Here is a 15974-nt window from a genome sequence, read left to right as displayed (position 1 = left end):
GGGGAGGAAATAAGATAGATGCCATAAACCGAAGAGAAAGTAAATGGATCTATGACTTACAGACTCTTCACCCTGAAGGACTCAATCTAGACCCCTAAATTAAGGAATACGGGATACTATTCCTATATATGTTCATGGAGCTACTGTATTTGTATTTGTATAACAGTCACATATTTCAAGAATATAATAGTATGGCTATTTTTTAACCTTTAATATCAGTTGATCTCGAACAATATGATTCTCATTTCGGGACCATTACATAATTCCTTTATATATTATCTTGAAAATCCCTTTATTTATCTTCTGATTTAATTAATGTTTCAACTTAATGTAGTCTAGGGCCAAGGATTATGAGACAATATTTATATATAATCCTGATTGACAGTTTATAGACAATCCCATTTAGTGCCTTATGTATTAAGGTACTTACAGTCTAATGGTTTCACCTCTCACTAATTGTCATAATGTTGATCTGATACATAAAAAGTTATTATTATTGTTGACAACTAAGATAAATGTTATGTATTGTATATATGTACTGTATTTCAATATATCCAAAATGGCCACTGCCACCTCTGGGGACAATTACATCAGACGTATCCATGATCCCAATTCTCATATTATGAACCATGGCTGTTCTACATAGGGAAAACCTAACCAAAAATGGCCGCCGCCATGGTTAAGGACACAAAAAGGAGCGAGCCTAGCTTAGCCCTATCTCATGTAACTGGAGGGCGTGACGAATATTTAAATGATGTAATTGTTCTCATGGTGATTGGACAGGAGTGTCAGACACTATGACGCGCTCCTACACAGCTCTCCCCTTGTACACGCGGCGCACGCAACCCGGAAGTGTACCACCGGAAGTGCAGCGCAGTTACAAGGGGGGACCATTGGAGGATTAGGCTATGGGACTTTAACATTTCCCCCTCACACACGCGGCGCATGAAACCCGGAAGTACAATACCGGAAGTTAGGCGCTGGCGGACAGGGGTCATTATAAATTAGGAGGCTGTATGTGTATGTATATAAAAGATGGTTCCACAGTACAAGCACCATTTTGCCCTCGAAAAAGTGTCATAATGAGATGAAACGCGTTGGGACATTCACCTATACCAATTTGTGATTTTAATAATCAATCCCTGTTTGAAGGGTATTTCTTTGTTATACTGTTGAATAAACAGTCATTGTATTATTGATTATCTAGTCATCCTTACAACATAGTCTCCCCATGCACACCCACATGCAGTGATTGTGGACACAGATTGACACAGGACCAGCAGACTTCAAGGTCAGGTAAGTCACCATATTCCTACCTTATGATACTGCATTCTGGTGTACCTGTCACTCTGATACTACGTTCCTCTCCTGAGGTGGTGAGGAAAGTGGAGGAGAAGGAGACTGCATTCGCAAACATCCAGACTACGTTTCGTTCAAAACAACAATCTGCCCAGTTTTTGCTGACCTAATTGTATACACGTAAAAGACTGCACGTGCGAACACTCTGCTGACAGATGTTGCCCACCTGATTTATATATATCATCTGCCGTTAACACCCAGCCTCAAGTTGTTGCCTACCAGTGTGGTATTACAATTAGACTGTGTCATCCTCATTTGGGACAAATATACATTACCTTACTATTGGGGACTTTATACTTGGTTTCTGGATTGTTTCCATACCAATAGAACTCCAGTCCTGAACATCCAGCCTCAAGTTCTTGCCCACCAGTACATCATTTAGACTGTTATATAGATATATTTAGAAGTGACTTATATACTAGATACCAATACCATGGAGCGCTTTATCTATTTTTGTTATATCAGTTTAAGGAATTGAGGATAATTCCTGAGAGAGCAGCTAGTGGTTAGACACCCTCCCTATGAGAGCCGACTGCTTTTATTTGTCTTCTACATTTATTTACAATATGACCCCACTTCCCCCATTCATACTGTAAAGGTCTCACCCTACAGTGTACACTCACCTTCCTAATGAATGACCTGCGCACCTTCTCATCATCCCAGCCCATTGAGGTCAGCATCTCTGTGTCTCCAGGATAGGCTCCACTACTGTAACCAGGACTGTTGCCTGAAACAGAGGAACAGTCAGCTGGGCTATTCCATTATCTTCTGTCTACCAGTGTTACAATGAGCAAGCAGTAATATCCCGGCATATGAGCTACCACTGGGTACCAGCAAACATACCGTCTGATATCAATTCAAAGTGGGTTCAACATCATATCATCACTATAACAATATCTACTTGGCCAGTTGCAAGCATCAACAAAGTAATATTATATTAAAGAAAAAGAATATTTTATGGCAACAGTCTGGAAATCATGCCATAAACTACAGCTTACACATGCAATTAACTAAAGGAGAATTCATTCTATTATTTTGTACGCACTATAAGTTTGGAGATATTGGAGATATTATCCTGCCAAAAAAAAGGGGTAGGGGTTTTAAACCCACCACACATCGCCAGCAACTTGATTCTTCACCCTCCAAATCGCTGGGTATTAAATCCGGCAATCTGGAGGGCAAACCACTAAAAACAGATAAAATTATATTAAAAAAATTTTTTTTAAAAGTTTATTAATTTTTTTTTTTACATGAAAAGCCTACCGCTTTTATATGTTTTATACATATACAGATTGTGATTGGGTCCAACCGCACCTCCACTTCTCGAATGTGCTGTAGGAAGTATTATACGGTATATTATATTGTGTGTACCCAAATGTGAAGCTGTATATGTAAAAATAATGTCTGAAATAGTAAAGTAAAGGTGCATACACACGTAACGATTTTGTAACCAACGATTTTCTGTCAGATTTTCCCTTGAAAAAGTGAACGACATTTTGAAGTGTAATGAACGATTTTTACAACGATGAACGAAAAATGTTCCTTCCCTTAATGAAATTCGTTATGTTGGACAGTCTGAAATGGACGATGAACGATAATTCCAAACTACAAACAGGAGCGCGCTTGAACGATTATCATTATAAATCAGAAACTGAACGATTTTTTTGAACGATTGAACGATAATGACATTGTTAACGATAAATCGTTCAAAAAATCGTGATCTGGCGGTATAAGACTGCTGCTTTCCTCCCCCCGAGCCACATTTGTGGGGTTCCTAGAAACCCGAGAAGAAGGATTATTATGGGATGTCCCAGCAGTGTTCGGCTGCTACATTTCTAAACCCGAATTTTAAGATATGATACCACATGTACAACAATACATTTGACTCTTAGGGGTAAATTTACTAAAGTGAGAGTTTTTAGAAGTCAGTTTTAAAAGTGATGTTGCCCATAGCAACCAATCAGATTCTACTTAATATTTAACTAGCACCTTCTAGAAGATAATAGCTAGAATCTGATTGGTTGCTATGGGCAACATCACTTTTAAAACTCACTTCTAAAAACTCTCACTTTAGTAAATTTACCCCTTACTGTACATGGACAGTAGGAGAGTACACCTCCTGTCACTAGTTAATGTATGAAAAAGTTAAATGATTCTTGTGTCTGATAAGAGGATCAGCCTGGATTGGTTATCCTTCACCAGCCCTGTGTGTAAAAATGTATAATCACCACCTTCAAGTGGTGTGTATGTATAACAGATCTTACAATGTCTATACAAGCAATAAACGCCTGTCCCTGCTGAGTTAATATGGCAAACAGATTAAGCAGCCAGGAGAAATTAGCCAAAGCAACCAGCAAATAGGTTCTGCGGCAGCTATATACAACCTAGATGCATGTACTGTAACAGGTTCCAGGTGCCGTGAAGAAGCCTAGTGCTGGCAGCAATACCCTCCTACAACTGAGACCAGATTGGGGTACAGCTGGTATAAGTGGCTGGTTAGCCAGAAGGAACGTTGGCGTAGTCACTGAGTGGTATTGCAGAATACAGTGCATTTGCTCCATACTTAACTTTAGATATATTTTGCTTTTATTTAGTATCTTTTACAATTTATTGCTCAATATTTAACTCTAAATAGCACCTTATTAATCCATGCTTTCCCATTTCTATTCCATCTACCACCTGGAGTACATAGAATTCTGAGGGCCTGATTCAGCAAGGATCGCTATTCTGCTAATACGCACGCACCGCAGTTGCTAATATCAGCGGTGACATGTAAATGTTTCCATTCGCATTGCCATCGCAGCCTAACATAAGGTGGCCCACTTCCCCTTACTCACATCCGTATACTATAGCAAAATAATCGGTAACATCGAGTAACATCAGACCCATATGCACAGGTAAGGCAGGTCAGACCTCACTCAGGAATTTATTTATTTATTTATTTATTAACAGTTTCTTATATAGCGCAGCATATTCCGTTGCGCTTTACAATTGTCAACATTGATAGAACAAAACTGGGTAATAACAGACAGATATATAGGTAGGAAGGCCCTGCTCGCAAGCTTACAATCTATAGGGAAATAGGCAGTAATACACAAGGATAGGTGCTATATATTGCATCTTGGTCCAGCCAGAATGCACAGTTTCTTGGTTGGCTGCATGATCCAGTCACACAGGAATGTCGGCCAAATGTCATGAGGATGTGAGAGAGAGACGATGTGTGAGATTGTGTGTGGACTGTAAAAGGGGATGTAATTAGATATGGAAACTATGAAGGTTGTGTGGGCGGTTCTGGGATCTGATAAGCTTGCCTGAAGAGGTGAGTTTTCAGGGATCGCTTGAAGGATTGGAGACTATAGGAAAGTCGTATTGTGCGTGGTAAGGCATTCCATAGAGTGGGTGCAGCCCGAAGAAAGTCCTGTAACCGTGTGGGAGCAAGTAATGCATAGGGATGAGAGACGCAGATCTTGTGCTGAGCGGAGAGGTCGGGTAGGGCGATATTTTGAGATGAGTGAAGAGATGTATGTTGGTGTGGTTTGGTTAATAGCCTTATGTGTAAGTAAGAGCATTTTGTATTGAATACGGTAGAAAACCGGCAACCAATGGAGGGACTGACAGAGCAGGGCAGCAGACGAGGAACGTTTGGCAAGGAAGATAAGCCTTGCAGCTGCATTCATAATTGATTGTAATGGCGATAGCCAGTTTTTGGGAGGACCAGTAAGGAGACTATTGCAATAGTCAAGGCGGGAAATAATAAGTGCATGGATTAGAGTTTTTGCAGTGTCTTGTGTGAGATATGGTCGAATTTTGGATGTGTTTTTTAGATGTATGTAACATGAGGAATTGCTAACTTCCGTGCATGTTAAGAGGCCTCAGGCTGCGTAGGGTATCTCAGTGGATAATTTATACACGCCCCTGCAACAGCGTTAAAATGCACAGGCACGCCTGTGTTAGGCCGAACACCCCCCCCCATCACCACCCACAAACAGCACTTCTTGTCAATCACACTGTTAAGGGTCGCAGTTCCGATCGCAGTGGCCGGTTCGCGCACGCACCCTGCATTCGCAACAATTGGCCGATTGCGTGCATATTAGCAACTGCGCTCCTTGCTGAATCACTCCCTGACACCACTTGAACTATTAAGTAATAATAAGTGATGTCACAATACACAATGGGCCTGATTCTGAGGTGAGAGTAAAAGTAACTTTGCACCTTGGCAAAAACCATGCTAGGGTGTGTGGTGCACATGGGCCTCTGGGACTAGGAGGACCCATACTGCACACCCATATAATTATACATACCTCTCCGGAGTCCCGCGTCGGCCGGCGCTGCAGAATGAAATCACTGTGAAGACCTGCGTATGCGCAATAGACTCTGGCACAAAGCCAGACTCTACTGCACTGCCGGAGAGGAGGGGGCCGCACGGAGGCTGCACACAGACCACCTCCTCTCTTAAACCGAACCTGGGTGTTTCCAAACTCAAATCTAACTTGCAGTGTAAAAATAAAGCTGTCCAGCATTTGTGGGCTACATGCAAAAGCAGCCAGTATTTACTCTGCACGCAAATAAAATACATGTATTTGCACCCATTACATTGCTCTTGTTTTGCTTTACTCCCACCTCAGATTCAGGCCCTATGTGATTCCAGCATTTGAGAGGTTTATAATAATCATAAACCGATTTATCTGAATGGATGGATTAATGGAGGGACACAGACAGCAACTTGCAAAAGTATTCAACCCCCTAAAAAGTTAATTTGCTTTGTCTCTAACAAAAAACACAGAATGTTCCTGACAATGGGCCTGATTCAGAGCCGTTCGCTATTTGCGGTCGTTCGTTCAAAAACAAGGGATGGCTATTCAAATGATCCCTTCGCAAATTGCAGTCTGTTCCCACCTCAAAGTCTGAACGAGCACGCAAAACAAACGCTCGTTTATTTGATAAAAACGCCCCCTGGCCGCTCGCACCATACGTCATGTCCGCTATTTATTAGATTAATCGAGTACATCGTACAGCGTATGAACTGCTCGCTATTCTTGTGGTTGGTTTTTTCAACCGCTATTTTGCGAGCAGTTCTGAGTTAAAAAAAACCAAGTGACGTGGTCAATGACGCTGCTGTATTAATTATGCACTCCCTTAAAACGCCCATTTTGACCTTTAAGCACGCCTGCGTTCGAATTCCACTCCCCCGTTTTCAAGCACCTTCCCCTGTTACCACCCACATACGCCTCATTCTGTCACTCAAAATAGCAGGCACTCGCTATATAGCGTACAAACGATTTTCGGCCGCACTGACTGGTTCGCGCATGCGTACTAAAAACCGTACGCATGCGCAGATGTGCGAACATCGCTCGGAACGAGCGTACTGCCGCTAGCGAGCGGCTCTGAATCAGGCCCAATATTTTTAGTGCAAACCAGTAGGCTCCTAATGTTTCAGTATCTGTCTAATTGGATTCACAACAGGGATATTTCTGCCATCGAAAGGGGTTTCCTGGACCAGGGTTACCTTCTTAGCTTCCTCAATCTTCACGACCAGGAAATAACACTCTTATGCTTGGCACACACTGGCAGATATATTGGCCGATACATTGTGTGTGAATCGGTCAGTGTGCACCATCGATATGTCTGTGAACAAAGTAGTTCACAGACATAGGCCCTCATTCAGACCCACTCGCGAGCGGCTGCCCGCTCGCAAGTGGGTCGATGGTCTGCACTGCGCATGCGCACGACGGAGGGAGCTCCATCGTGCGCATGCGCGAGACGCGACGAGCGAAGGACTTTCCTTCGCTCGGAGTGTCTCATCAAAGGGGGCGTGCTGTCGATGTTGACTGACAGCACGCCCCCTTTGGTGGGCGTGCCTGCCAGACGGAGGCGTTCCCAAGGGAACGCCTACCGTCTGAAGCCGGCCCCACTGACATCACTAGTGATGTCAGTGGGAGTGATTTTGGCTCTGATAGAGCCAAAATCACTCCTGGCCTTGCGGTTGAAAAACTCAACCTCAGGCTTTTGCTCGCAGTTTCGATGGTCTATACCACAGCTATACGAGCGTCCAGGAGGACGCTCCATATTAATGGAGGTGGGCCCTGATTCAGAGCGAGCGCTCTGATCAGAGCATCCAGCTCTGAATCAGGGCCATAGCGCGTCGGCTGTGCTGCACAGTCGATGACTGTGCAGAACGGGTCTGTGAGTCTGTGAGTGCGCATGTGCAGAACGGGTCTGTGAGTCCGCCTGCAAACTGGCAGCAGTCTGTCAGTGATTGACAGTCTGCTGCCGTCTGGGGGCCGCAATGCCCTCCGTAACATGAAATGGAGGCATGTCGTCACCGTTAGGGGAGAGGGAAGAGGCCAGGATCTCAGTCGGGTGATGGAGATTTCCTGGCCTCTTCCTCTAACCCGACGGGTCACCGCAGCCGGCCGATGGTACGCAGATTAACAGATGCTGCGTTGAAGAACGCAGCTCGGTTAAGTAATGCACAAGAGGCGTGATACTTCCTGTGCATTACCATATCTGCAAGGATCCCAATTGCAAAGCTGCCTGAGTGCATACATCATATAACTATAGCCTGAGTGCAGCTTTGCAATTACAATCCTTACAGAATCAGGCCCTATGTGCACAGGCAGTCAGCCGAAGGCCCGTACACTTGCTGCATAGGCAGCGGAGAGGGGAGCGTGTCGCGACCACCGGGCAGTGTGACCCGCGGCCAGACGGCAGTGTTGCTTGTTCAGTGTGTATGAACAACCGTCATCTGCAGATATATCTTTCTGGTGTGTACCCAGCTTTAGAGATAAACCCTTATTGTGGAATACAAGAAAGATCTGGCATATAATTAGACACAAAAATAATTCTTGTTATTACCTTTTCTAAACAACCCCAATTTTCAGGACAGTAGGGCCGCACACCCATTCACATTATGGCGGGCTGGTAGAATCAATAATATCGGCTGTTTAGGAAATAGTCATCTACAACGGAGTATAATATTTGCAGGAGCGACTGAGAAATATGAGATTCTAGCTGGCTATCCCCTGGCCTTCCTGCAGGCCCAGCATTATATTAGCTCTGTAGTCCAGGCATTTTCGGAGAGGGACTGGCAGAACTCCATGGACCAACTCTGGCAGCACCCTCCTTTGGTTAAATTGGCAATTTACTATTGTTATCATTCTTTCCAGGAAGTCATGGATCATTCCTCCTCTCCTACAGGAATGACACAATAGTTACCTTGGTTCCCCGCACTGCACTCACTACATTCACTATATCTTGTAAACTGCTCCCGTCTGCTATATATATATTTAGAAATGTTCTTGAATATTTTTCATCAGGTCTATCTCTCACTGCACAGGAGTTTCATTATGGGATGCTTCTCTTCCCATAAATGTTATAAATGTGGAGCAAATAGTGCAGATTTATTCCACTGCTTTTGGCTATGTCCCTTGATTAGAGTGCAGCTTTGTTACAGGTCAGGAGTTATGTAGAGGCTCACCTGGTTAGCTACCGTCCTTTCATAGCGGTATGGGCAGTGTTTGGCTTTCTACCAGAGAATGTACGGGTTTGGAAAGGGGGAAGATAATTACTCTTGCTGTCAGCGCAGCAGCCTGTAAAGCTATTTTACAAGAATGGATCTCTCCATCTCCTCCATCCTTATCTTTATTTAAATCTAACCCCTATTATATGCTTCGGATGGACTGGGTGGAGGTAACTCTGGACAGGAAGGCTAAGGTGGAGCTTTTGTTTTGTATGTGGGAGAGCTATAGTTCCACGTTATCTCCTCATGGAGCAGATGTACTAAGCTCTGGAGAGTGATATATTGGAGAGTGATTAACTACCAACCAATCAGCTCCTAACCGTAATTTTTCGAACACAGCCTGTAACATGACAGTTAGGAGCTGAGTGGCTGGTAGTTATCACTCTCCAATTTATCACTTTCCAGAGCTTAGTACATCTGCCCATGAGATACCTGAAATAATTCATCAATGTTTGCACCGCACTTCATGGTAGCTACTGGGCATGGTAGATAACTGCCCACAAAGTGATCTTTTAAATGCCTACAAGTCATGGAGGTGGTGTGTGTGTGGGGCGGGGAATTAAGAGAGAGCTTCTTTATGTTTTCCTTTTTTCTAAAGTATTAATTAATGTACTGTCTGTTATCTACAATGATCACACCATGACAGTCATACTTACATGGCTCCTGAATAATGATCATTGAATATATAGGACTATATATGTACATTGCTGTATGTGTTACTACATTTTTCTTCTTTGTTATTGTCTTATACTGTCATGCTGTTACCTATTACTGCATATAATGCTTCAATAAAAATATTTTGGGGAAAAAAAGGTCAACTGCCATTGTCAGGAGAAATGCCAATGGTCAACAGAAGACCTGTCTGAGAGGTAAGAGGCATTCTTTGTTTACTTACCTGCATCCTCATGTGTCCAGTTAGGATATGCGGTCATGGAGGGAGACGTCTGTAGAAAATTTGCCTTCTTCCCATCTGCAGCTGTGACCTCCTCATAAGAAGGGGGCTCCGCAGGAACTGGGGTGCTGGTCTGCACATCAGCCTTGCCCCCTCCATTCTCTGCAGCTTTGTTACTAACGGAGACCTGCAGAAAAAGATTGTTCATAATTGGTAGAATAGAAATTAGGTGTCCCTTATTACACGTAGGGCGTGACAGCCTGTGGGTGGTGTTGAGCTACAATATACATAATTAACAGAAACTCTACACAATTCGTGCATGGGGTGCAATATGGGATGCATGAGTGCACCAAGGAACTCCGCCATGTTTCCCCCAGCTACTCCCTTCATAGGGTGAAATTGTGAAAGTTTTCTTTGCCTCTGTGGCTGTATCTGTATGTGTAATGTTACCTTATAGTGTCACAGCCACTGTATCTGCATGTGTAATGCTACGTTATAGTGTCACAGCCGCTGTATCTGCATGTGTAATGCTACGTTATAGTGTCACAGCCGCTGTATCTGCATGTGTAATGCTACGTTATAGTGTCACAGCCGCTGTATCTGCATGTGTAATGCTACGTTATAGTGTCACAGCCTCTGTATATGCATGTGTAATGCTACCTTATAGTGTCACAGCCGCTGTATCTGCATGTGTAATGCTACGTTATAGTGTCACAGCCGCTGTATATGCATGTGTAATGCTACGTTATAGTGTCACAGCCGCTGTATATGCATGTGTAATGCTACGTTATAGTGTCACAGCCTCTGTATATGCATGTGTAATGCTACCTTATAGTGTCACAGCCGCTGTATATGCATGTGTAATGCTACGTTATAGTGTCACAGCCGCTGTATCTGCATGTGTAATGCTACGTTATAGTGTCACAGCGGCTGTATATGCATGTGTAATGCTACGTTATAGTGTCACAGCCACTGACACTGTAACGTAGCACTTTGCATGCAGATATAACCACAGAATATAGGCATGCCACATATAATTTTAATCAGCAGAATCTGCTGGCACATCCAAAAAGTTACACGAAAAGACGATTGGCACTTCCGAGTCGTACAGTGCCCAGGCGTTATATGTAACGCGATTTGTAGCGCTCAGAGGTATGTGGACACATCTGTATTTGTTCCCAGTGGCACAACATGAAAGTTTGTTTAAGTATTATAAAAGCTACCTGGTAATATAACTGTATAACCAGATATGTCCTCATACACCTAGCATTCGCCATATGGTGCAAGGCGCATAGCGTGACTTAGATTCTCCACCACGGGAAGTGCAGTTTACTTTTACCTAAATATTGCCTCTTATATTAGTGGCATCATAGCCACATACAAAGCTGCTCACTGTGTACTACAGATGCTAGGTTGCGTATTTGGTTGCAAAGGAATGGCTATAACATATGTACAAAGAGGCAGAATAAACAGAACAAGACATGGCCGAAGGAATAGCCGTGACCGCTCATATCAGAACATATGTTACACAGATTTGTAACTTAGGGCTCTATTTATCAACATTATTTTTACTAAAATAATGTGAAAAAGGGTGTTTTCACACCCTCTTCACATTATTTTAGTATCACCTATAGTTATTACAGGGCAATTGGAGTAGAATTCGTAAAATCCTACTCCAAGCCCTAAGTATCACTTATTTTTAGTAAAGCAGATCGCATTTCCCATAACTGTAATGGGAAATGTGATCTGACCATAGTTACTAAAAATAAATGTGAAAAAAATACCGGGGAAAGCCCTGTGATAATAACGCCACCTGGAGGTGGTGTTATCCAGGGTCTCCGCCGGTTACCAGACTCCAGAATCAGCTGTGTGGTCTAAACAGACCGAAAGCTGATTACTGTAAAAAAAAAAAAAAAAAAAAAAAAAATTACTTACCTGACTCCAGGGACCGGTGATCGGGCCTCCGGTGATGACTCCCCTCCGGTTAGCTGGTCCCCCACAGTGCACTGCTGCCCGGTCATCATGTGATCGGGCCCCAGTGCAGTATGGGAGATCACCTGACCGGAGGAATGGAGAACATCACCGGAGGCCTGGAGCATGCAGGTAAGTGTAAGTAAGGGAGAGGGGGGTCGCGGGGGGGTCCGCGATCGCAGGGGGCGGGGCTTAGTGCCGGGGCGGGGCTTAGCGCCGGGGGGTAGCAGCGGCGATCGGTCGGCGCATGCACGGGCACTTAATCACGGTATTTTTTGTGAAAATACCGTGATAAGGCTCCGAAGGGGATTAGCAGGGACAGAGCTTTATCGCAAGCTCTGTCCCTGCAAGGGATTTGTAGTAAATCCCTGTGATATTGCCTAAATTCGCAATGCGAATTCACTCGGTAATATCACACTACAATCTGCATTACCAATGCGGATTGTAGTAAATAGAGCCCATAGTCACACACAGACTACAGCAAAGGTGTATGAGGATGATACATCTGTAGCTATTTTGTTTGCTGTGCCAGGGAGTCTTAGCTAGTACACACCATACAATGGTACCACCCAGCGACAGTGCGATGCAATGATACGTCGCGCGCCGTACATACATCGTGATCCGGCGTCAGATGGCGCAATGTACTGTCACATGCTACATGTAACTGCACCACGTCGTTCATTGCAGCTTCCCATCTGACGGGCAGAACACCAGATGGGACGATGCGATGAAAGACCGTTGGGAAACGACAGATCGGTCGTACACATTATGCACTGTGTACGATACTGTATATCGTTCCGATACGCGATGTCATGATATATTGTACGATGGATCGTATAGCATGTACCCAGATTTACGCTTTTTATTTCAACCCTGTCTATAATCAGGCAGATACAGTATCATGCACAACAAGAATACCCACTACTGTATGCAGCTTATTCAGACTTCCATTCCTCTCTGATCCCTTATTGTACCGGCAATATTAGCTGGGGGTGAGTGGGGTTTCTCATTCTGTCGTCACCCTTAGCACGAGGCTCAGCAGCACATCACCATGGTGTAATAGGGTGAGCTCAGCACTATACATCTGGCCCCCCGGGGAAGCCCCCTGGCCTTTCTGATACATGACTGCCTAATACAGTAGCTTAGTGACGCAGTGATGGTGTAGTATCATGGTGCCTTGTTTCACATTACCAGTAGAGAAGATATATTGCATTATTTAGAGCATTTATACCCTCTTGTGTTACCACTAAGTGAAAGCTGCTGTCTTTCCTGTGAGCAATAGGCTCTATTGAATTTATATAATTTGATACGTACCACCTGCAAACTGAATTGCTGTGTAATGTAAATATACAGAGTATGTAATAAATAGACACCCACTTCTGTAACACATGTAGTATAATGTCAGTAATAATTCCAGTGCAGCTGTACATGCCGTGGCTGGGTGAGAAGCATGCCTGTGTGTGTTGAATACGCAGTAAAGGATAATATTTACCTTTCCCTGGGTCATGATGATGGTGCTGCTCACAGTTATCCCGGTGATGTCACTCGTCTCTCAGGTCGGGACTGGCTGCTGTTGCTGCTGCTGCGATGATGCATCACATGATTCTAGTAACATCCAGCAGCAGTAGCCTGCAGCACTGTGTGCCCTTCCTCTGTCACCCAGCAGGGGGAGCTCTGTGCACTCCGGGATCAAATGTCTGCATCAGCAAGTGCTAGAAGTGACTGAGATGAGGGGATCATCTATTATTGTATATAGGGATGCACACGATGGTACAATTTGTCAGAATCATTCTTTAGTATAACATTCAACACTCTTCAGCTACAAAAAAATATAAAATATAAACCTCACATAGAATGAATAGACAGACACACAGTTGCATATTTGGGGTCAGGGTTTGTTTTGTAACACACTGAAATACATAACTTTTCATTAAATAGGGCAAAAATCTCTACAATCGTGTACTACACACCACATGCAGGTCTGGAATTAGAGGTTTGTAAATGTATGAGGGAGGTCCCAGTGGACAGGTGCCCTCTGCCCCACGGGCTGGTACAATTTTAATGATCCGTTCCCGGGCCGCCTGGCTGCAGGAGGGGGGCTTCCCGCCCGTCCGTCTCTTTGATATAACGTGTAATCGGGTTGGGAATCATTTGATGTTTCATCGGAACCATCGGTCATATGGTTCAGATATTCGATGTGTCACCCTGCAATGGCGAGGATCTAATGCAGGGATGGGTAACCTCAGGCCCTGGGGCCGTATATAAGGCCGGTGGAATCATTTGGTCTGGCCCTCTGAGATTTTTTCTGCTAGCCTCATTTGGCTACCAGGGTGCCTAGAATGGCACCCAGCAGCCAAAATCTATGCAGCAATGCCGCCTGGAGTGTCCTTAGGATGCTTCAGATGGTCACAACGCTGCCCTTACAGATCCCCGGGCACTGCTGTAATCACCTGTGATTGTGCCCCCGCCCCTGTGTGACATCACACGGGGGCGTGGCCTGCACTAGGCCCACAAATAATGTTACATATATCAAAATGGCCCTCGGCGGGAAAAGGTTCCCCGCCCCTGATCTAATGTTTCCTTACCATCGTTGGGGAGATGTACTAAGCCTTGGAAAGTGATAAAGTGGAGAGTGATCAAGCACCAACCAATCAGCACCTAACTGTAATTTTTCAAACACAGCCTGTAAACTGACAGGAGCTGATTGGTTGGTACTTTATCACTCTCCACTTTATCACTCTCCAAGGCTTTAGTGCATCTTCCCCCTCCCAGATGTTTTCCATGTTTTTTTTCGCAATGGTTATACTGTGTGCATGCACAGAAGCAGTAATAGCTTTGTGCATGGGCACTTAAGGACAAAAAGCAGACGAAGCCTCTGAGAAGGGGGGTGGTGCCTCACAGCATTCCCATTCACATCACTGTGGGGCATGCCCAGCACTCTCCGAGATACTGGACTGCCCCCAGGCTCCCCCTTACACTATGAATAGATGCATATGCACAACATCTATTCCACTGCTGCTTTGCTATGCAGAGCAGCGGAGTGTGCTCTCCCCTAAGCCAGACATCGGAAGGGCATCGGAAAGCAGCATCCGATGATTTGCAGCCATCAAATTCCCAATATTCAATGGAAAAAGTACTTCCATCAAAACAGAAATATCAATGGTTGCTAACCATCGGCTTCCAATGTCCATCACTAGGGCTGGCTGATAGATATTCAGGCACAAAGGGACAGCACTCCAGGGACATGCAGTCAGGGTAAGCAGGAGAGGCAGTGCCTCCCCTGTCTAACTCCTGAGATTTGATATAAAATTAATAGATTAATACAAAGAAGATATTTATAACTTATAAACATCTTCTTTGTTTACTGGAATCATTTTTATAGTTAACACTCACCAGCTTTGTGGCGCTCCCTGGGACTGCAGGGAGACAAGAGATGAGGCAGCAACAACCCAGCCTCGCTTCTGTATAGTCAGACACTGGTTGCAGAGCTGGGGGTGGGGCCACACCATGGGCAGTAAGCTGCATAGAAAGATCTTATAAAGGCATCTTGGATGTGTCATGTGACCAGGAAGTGCATTGCAGTGTTTAGAGATCGGGGCTTAGTCAGCAGAAGCAAGAGAAGACACAGTGATGCAGGTAGGAGAATCAATGGACACTGAAGCTTAGTGTAGTGAGGGGAGAGTTACTATACAGTGAGTAGGAGGTAAGACAGGCCCCCAGCACTCAGACTCATCTCCATGTGTGCCTCTCCAGCCATTGACCCCACTGCACGTCACTGCAGCACTCCAATAAATAAGTGTATAAATAAGTGTATTTAAACCACCATTAATACATACATAGTCGATGTTTCGGTATATATAAACACTGTGCTCAGTCTTGCCATGGTGTATAACCTGTGACATGAAACTGTCTTCCACAACCTCATATTTGTAGCAGAGTTTGGCTGTTTCTCACCATTTTAAGCCTCCTACACAGCTGTTTCTGTTTCAGTTAATGACTGTATTTCAACTTACATATGAAAATAATGAACATTATTGCCTGTTTGGTATGACTGGTTAATCATACACCTGACTATAGTCTTACAAAATCCCTGACTTTATGCAAGTGTACCTAGAAGAATTGAGGCTGTTTTGAAGGCAAAGGGTGATCACACCACATATTGATTTGATTTAGATTTATCTTCTGTTCATTGACTTTGCATCTTAATTGAAAAAAAATAAACTACTAATTTTT

At 44.1% G+C, this 15974-nt stretch overlaps 1 protein-coding gene across 1 annotated transcript in view; it reads right to left on the bottom strand.

The window, feature by feature from the left end:
- Positions 1 to 13362, bottom strand: part of FAIM2 (Fas apoptotic inhibitory molecule 2) — a 41751-nt gene extending 28389 nt beyond the window's left edge. Inside the window, exons 1-3 of the mRNA XM_088469137.1 lie at positions 13234 to 13362; positions 9774 to 9957; positions 1983 to 2086 (exon numbers count right to left, since the gene is read on the bottom strand). Coding sequence (XP_088325263.1) covers positions 1983 to 2086; positions 9774 to 9957; positions 13234 to 13248 — 303 coding nt within the window. The 5' untranslated portion in view covers positions 13249 to 13362. The remainder of the gene's footprint in view (positions 1 to 1982; positions 2087 to 9773; positions 9958 to 13233) is intronic.
- Positions 13363 to 15974: the final 2612 nt, after the last annotated feature.

This window comes from Taudactylus pleione, unplaced genomic scaffold (genome assembly GCF_031769625.1).
Source record: "Taudactylus pleione unplaced genomic scaffold, aTauple2 ptg000089l, whole genome shotgun sequence".
Classification (NCBI taxonomy): domain Eukaryota; kingdom Metazoa; phylum Chordata; class Amphibia; order Anura; family Myobatrachidae; genus Taudactylus; species Taudactylus pleione.
Note: the sequence above shows the minus strand (reverse complement) of the source record. Positions and strands in the feature narration are given on the sequence as shown.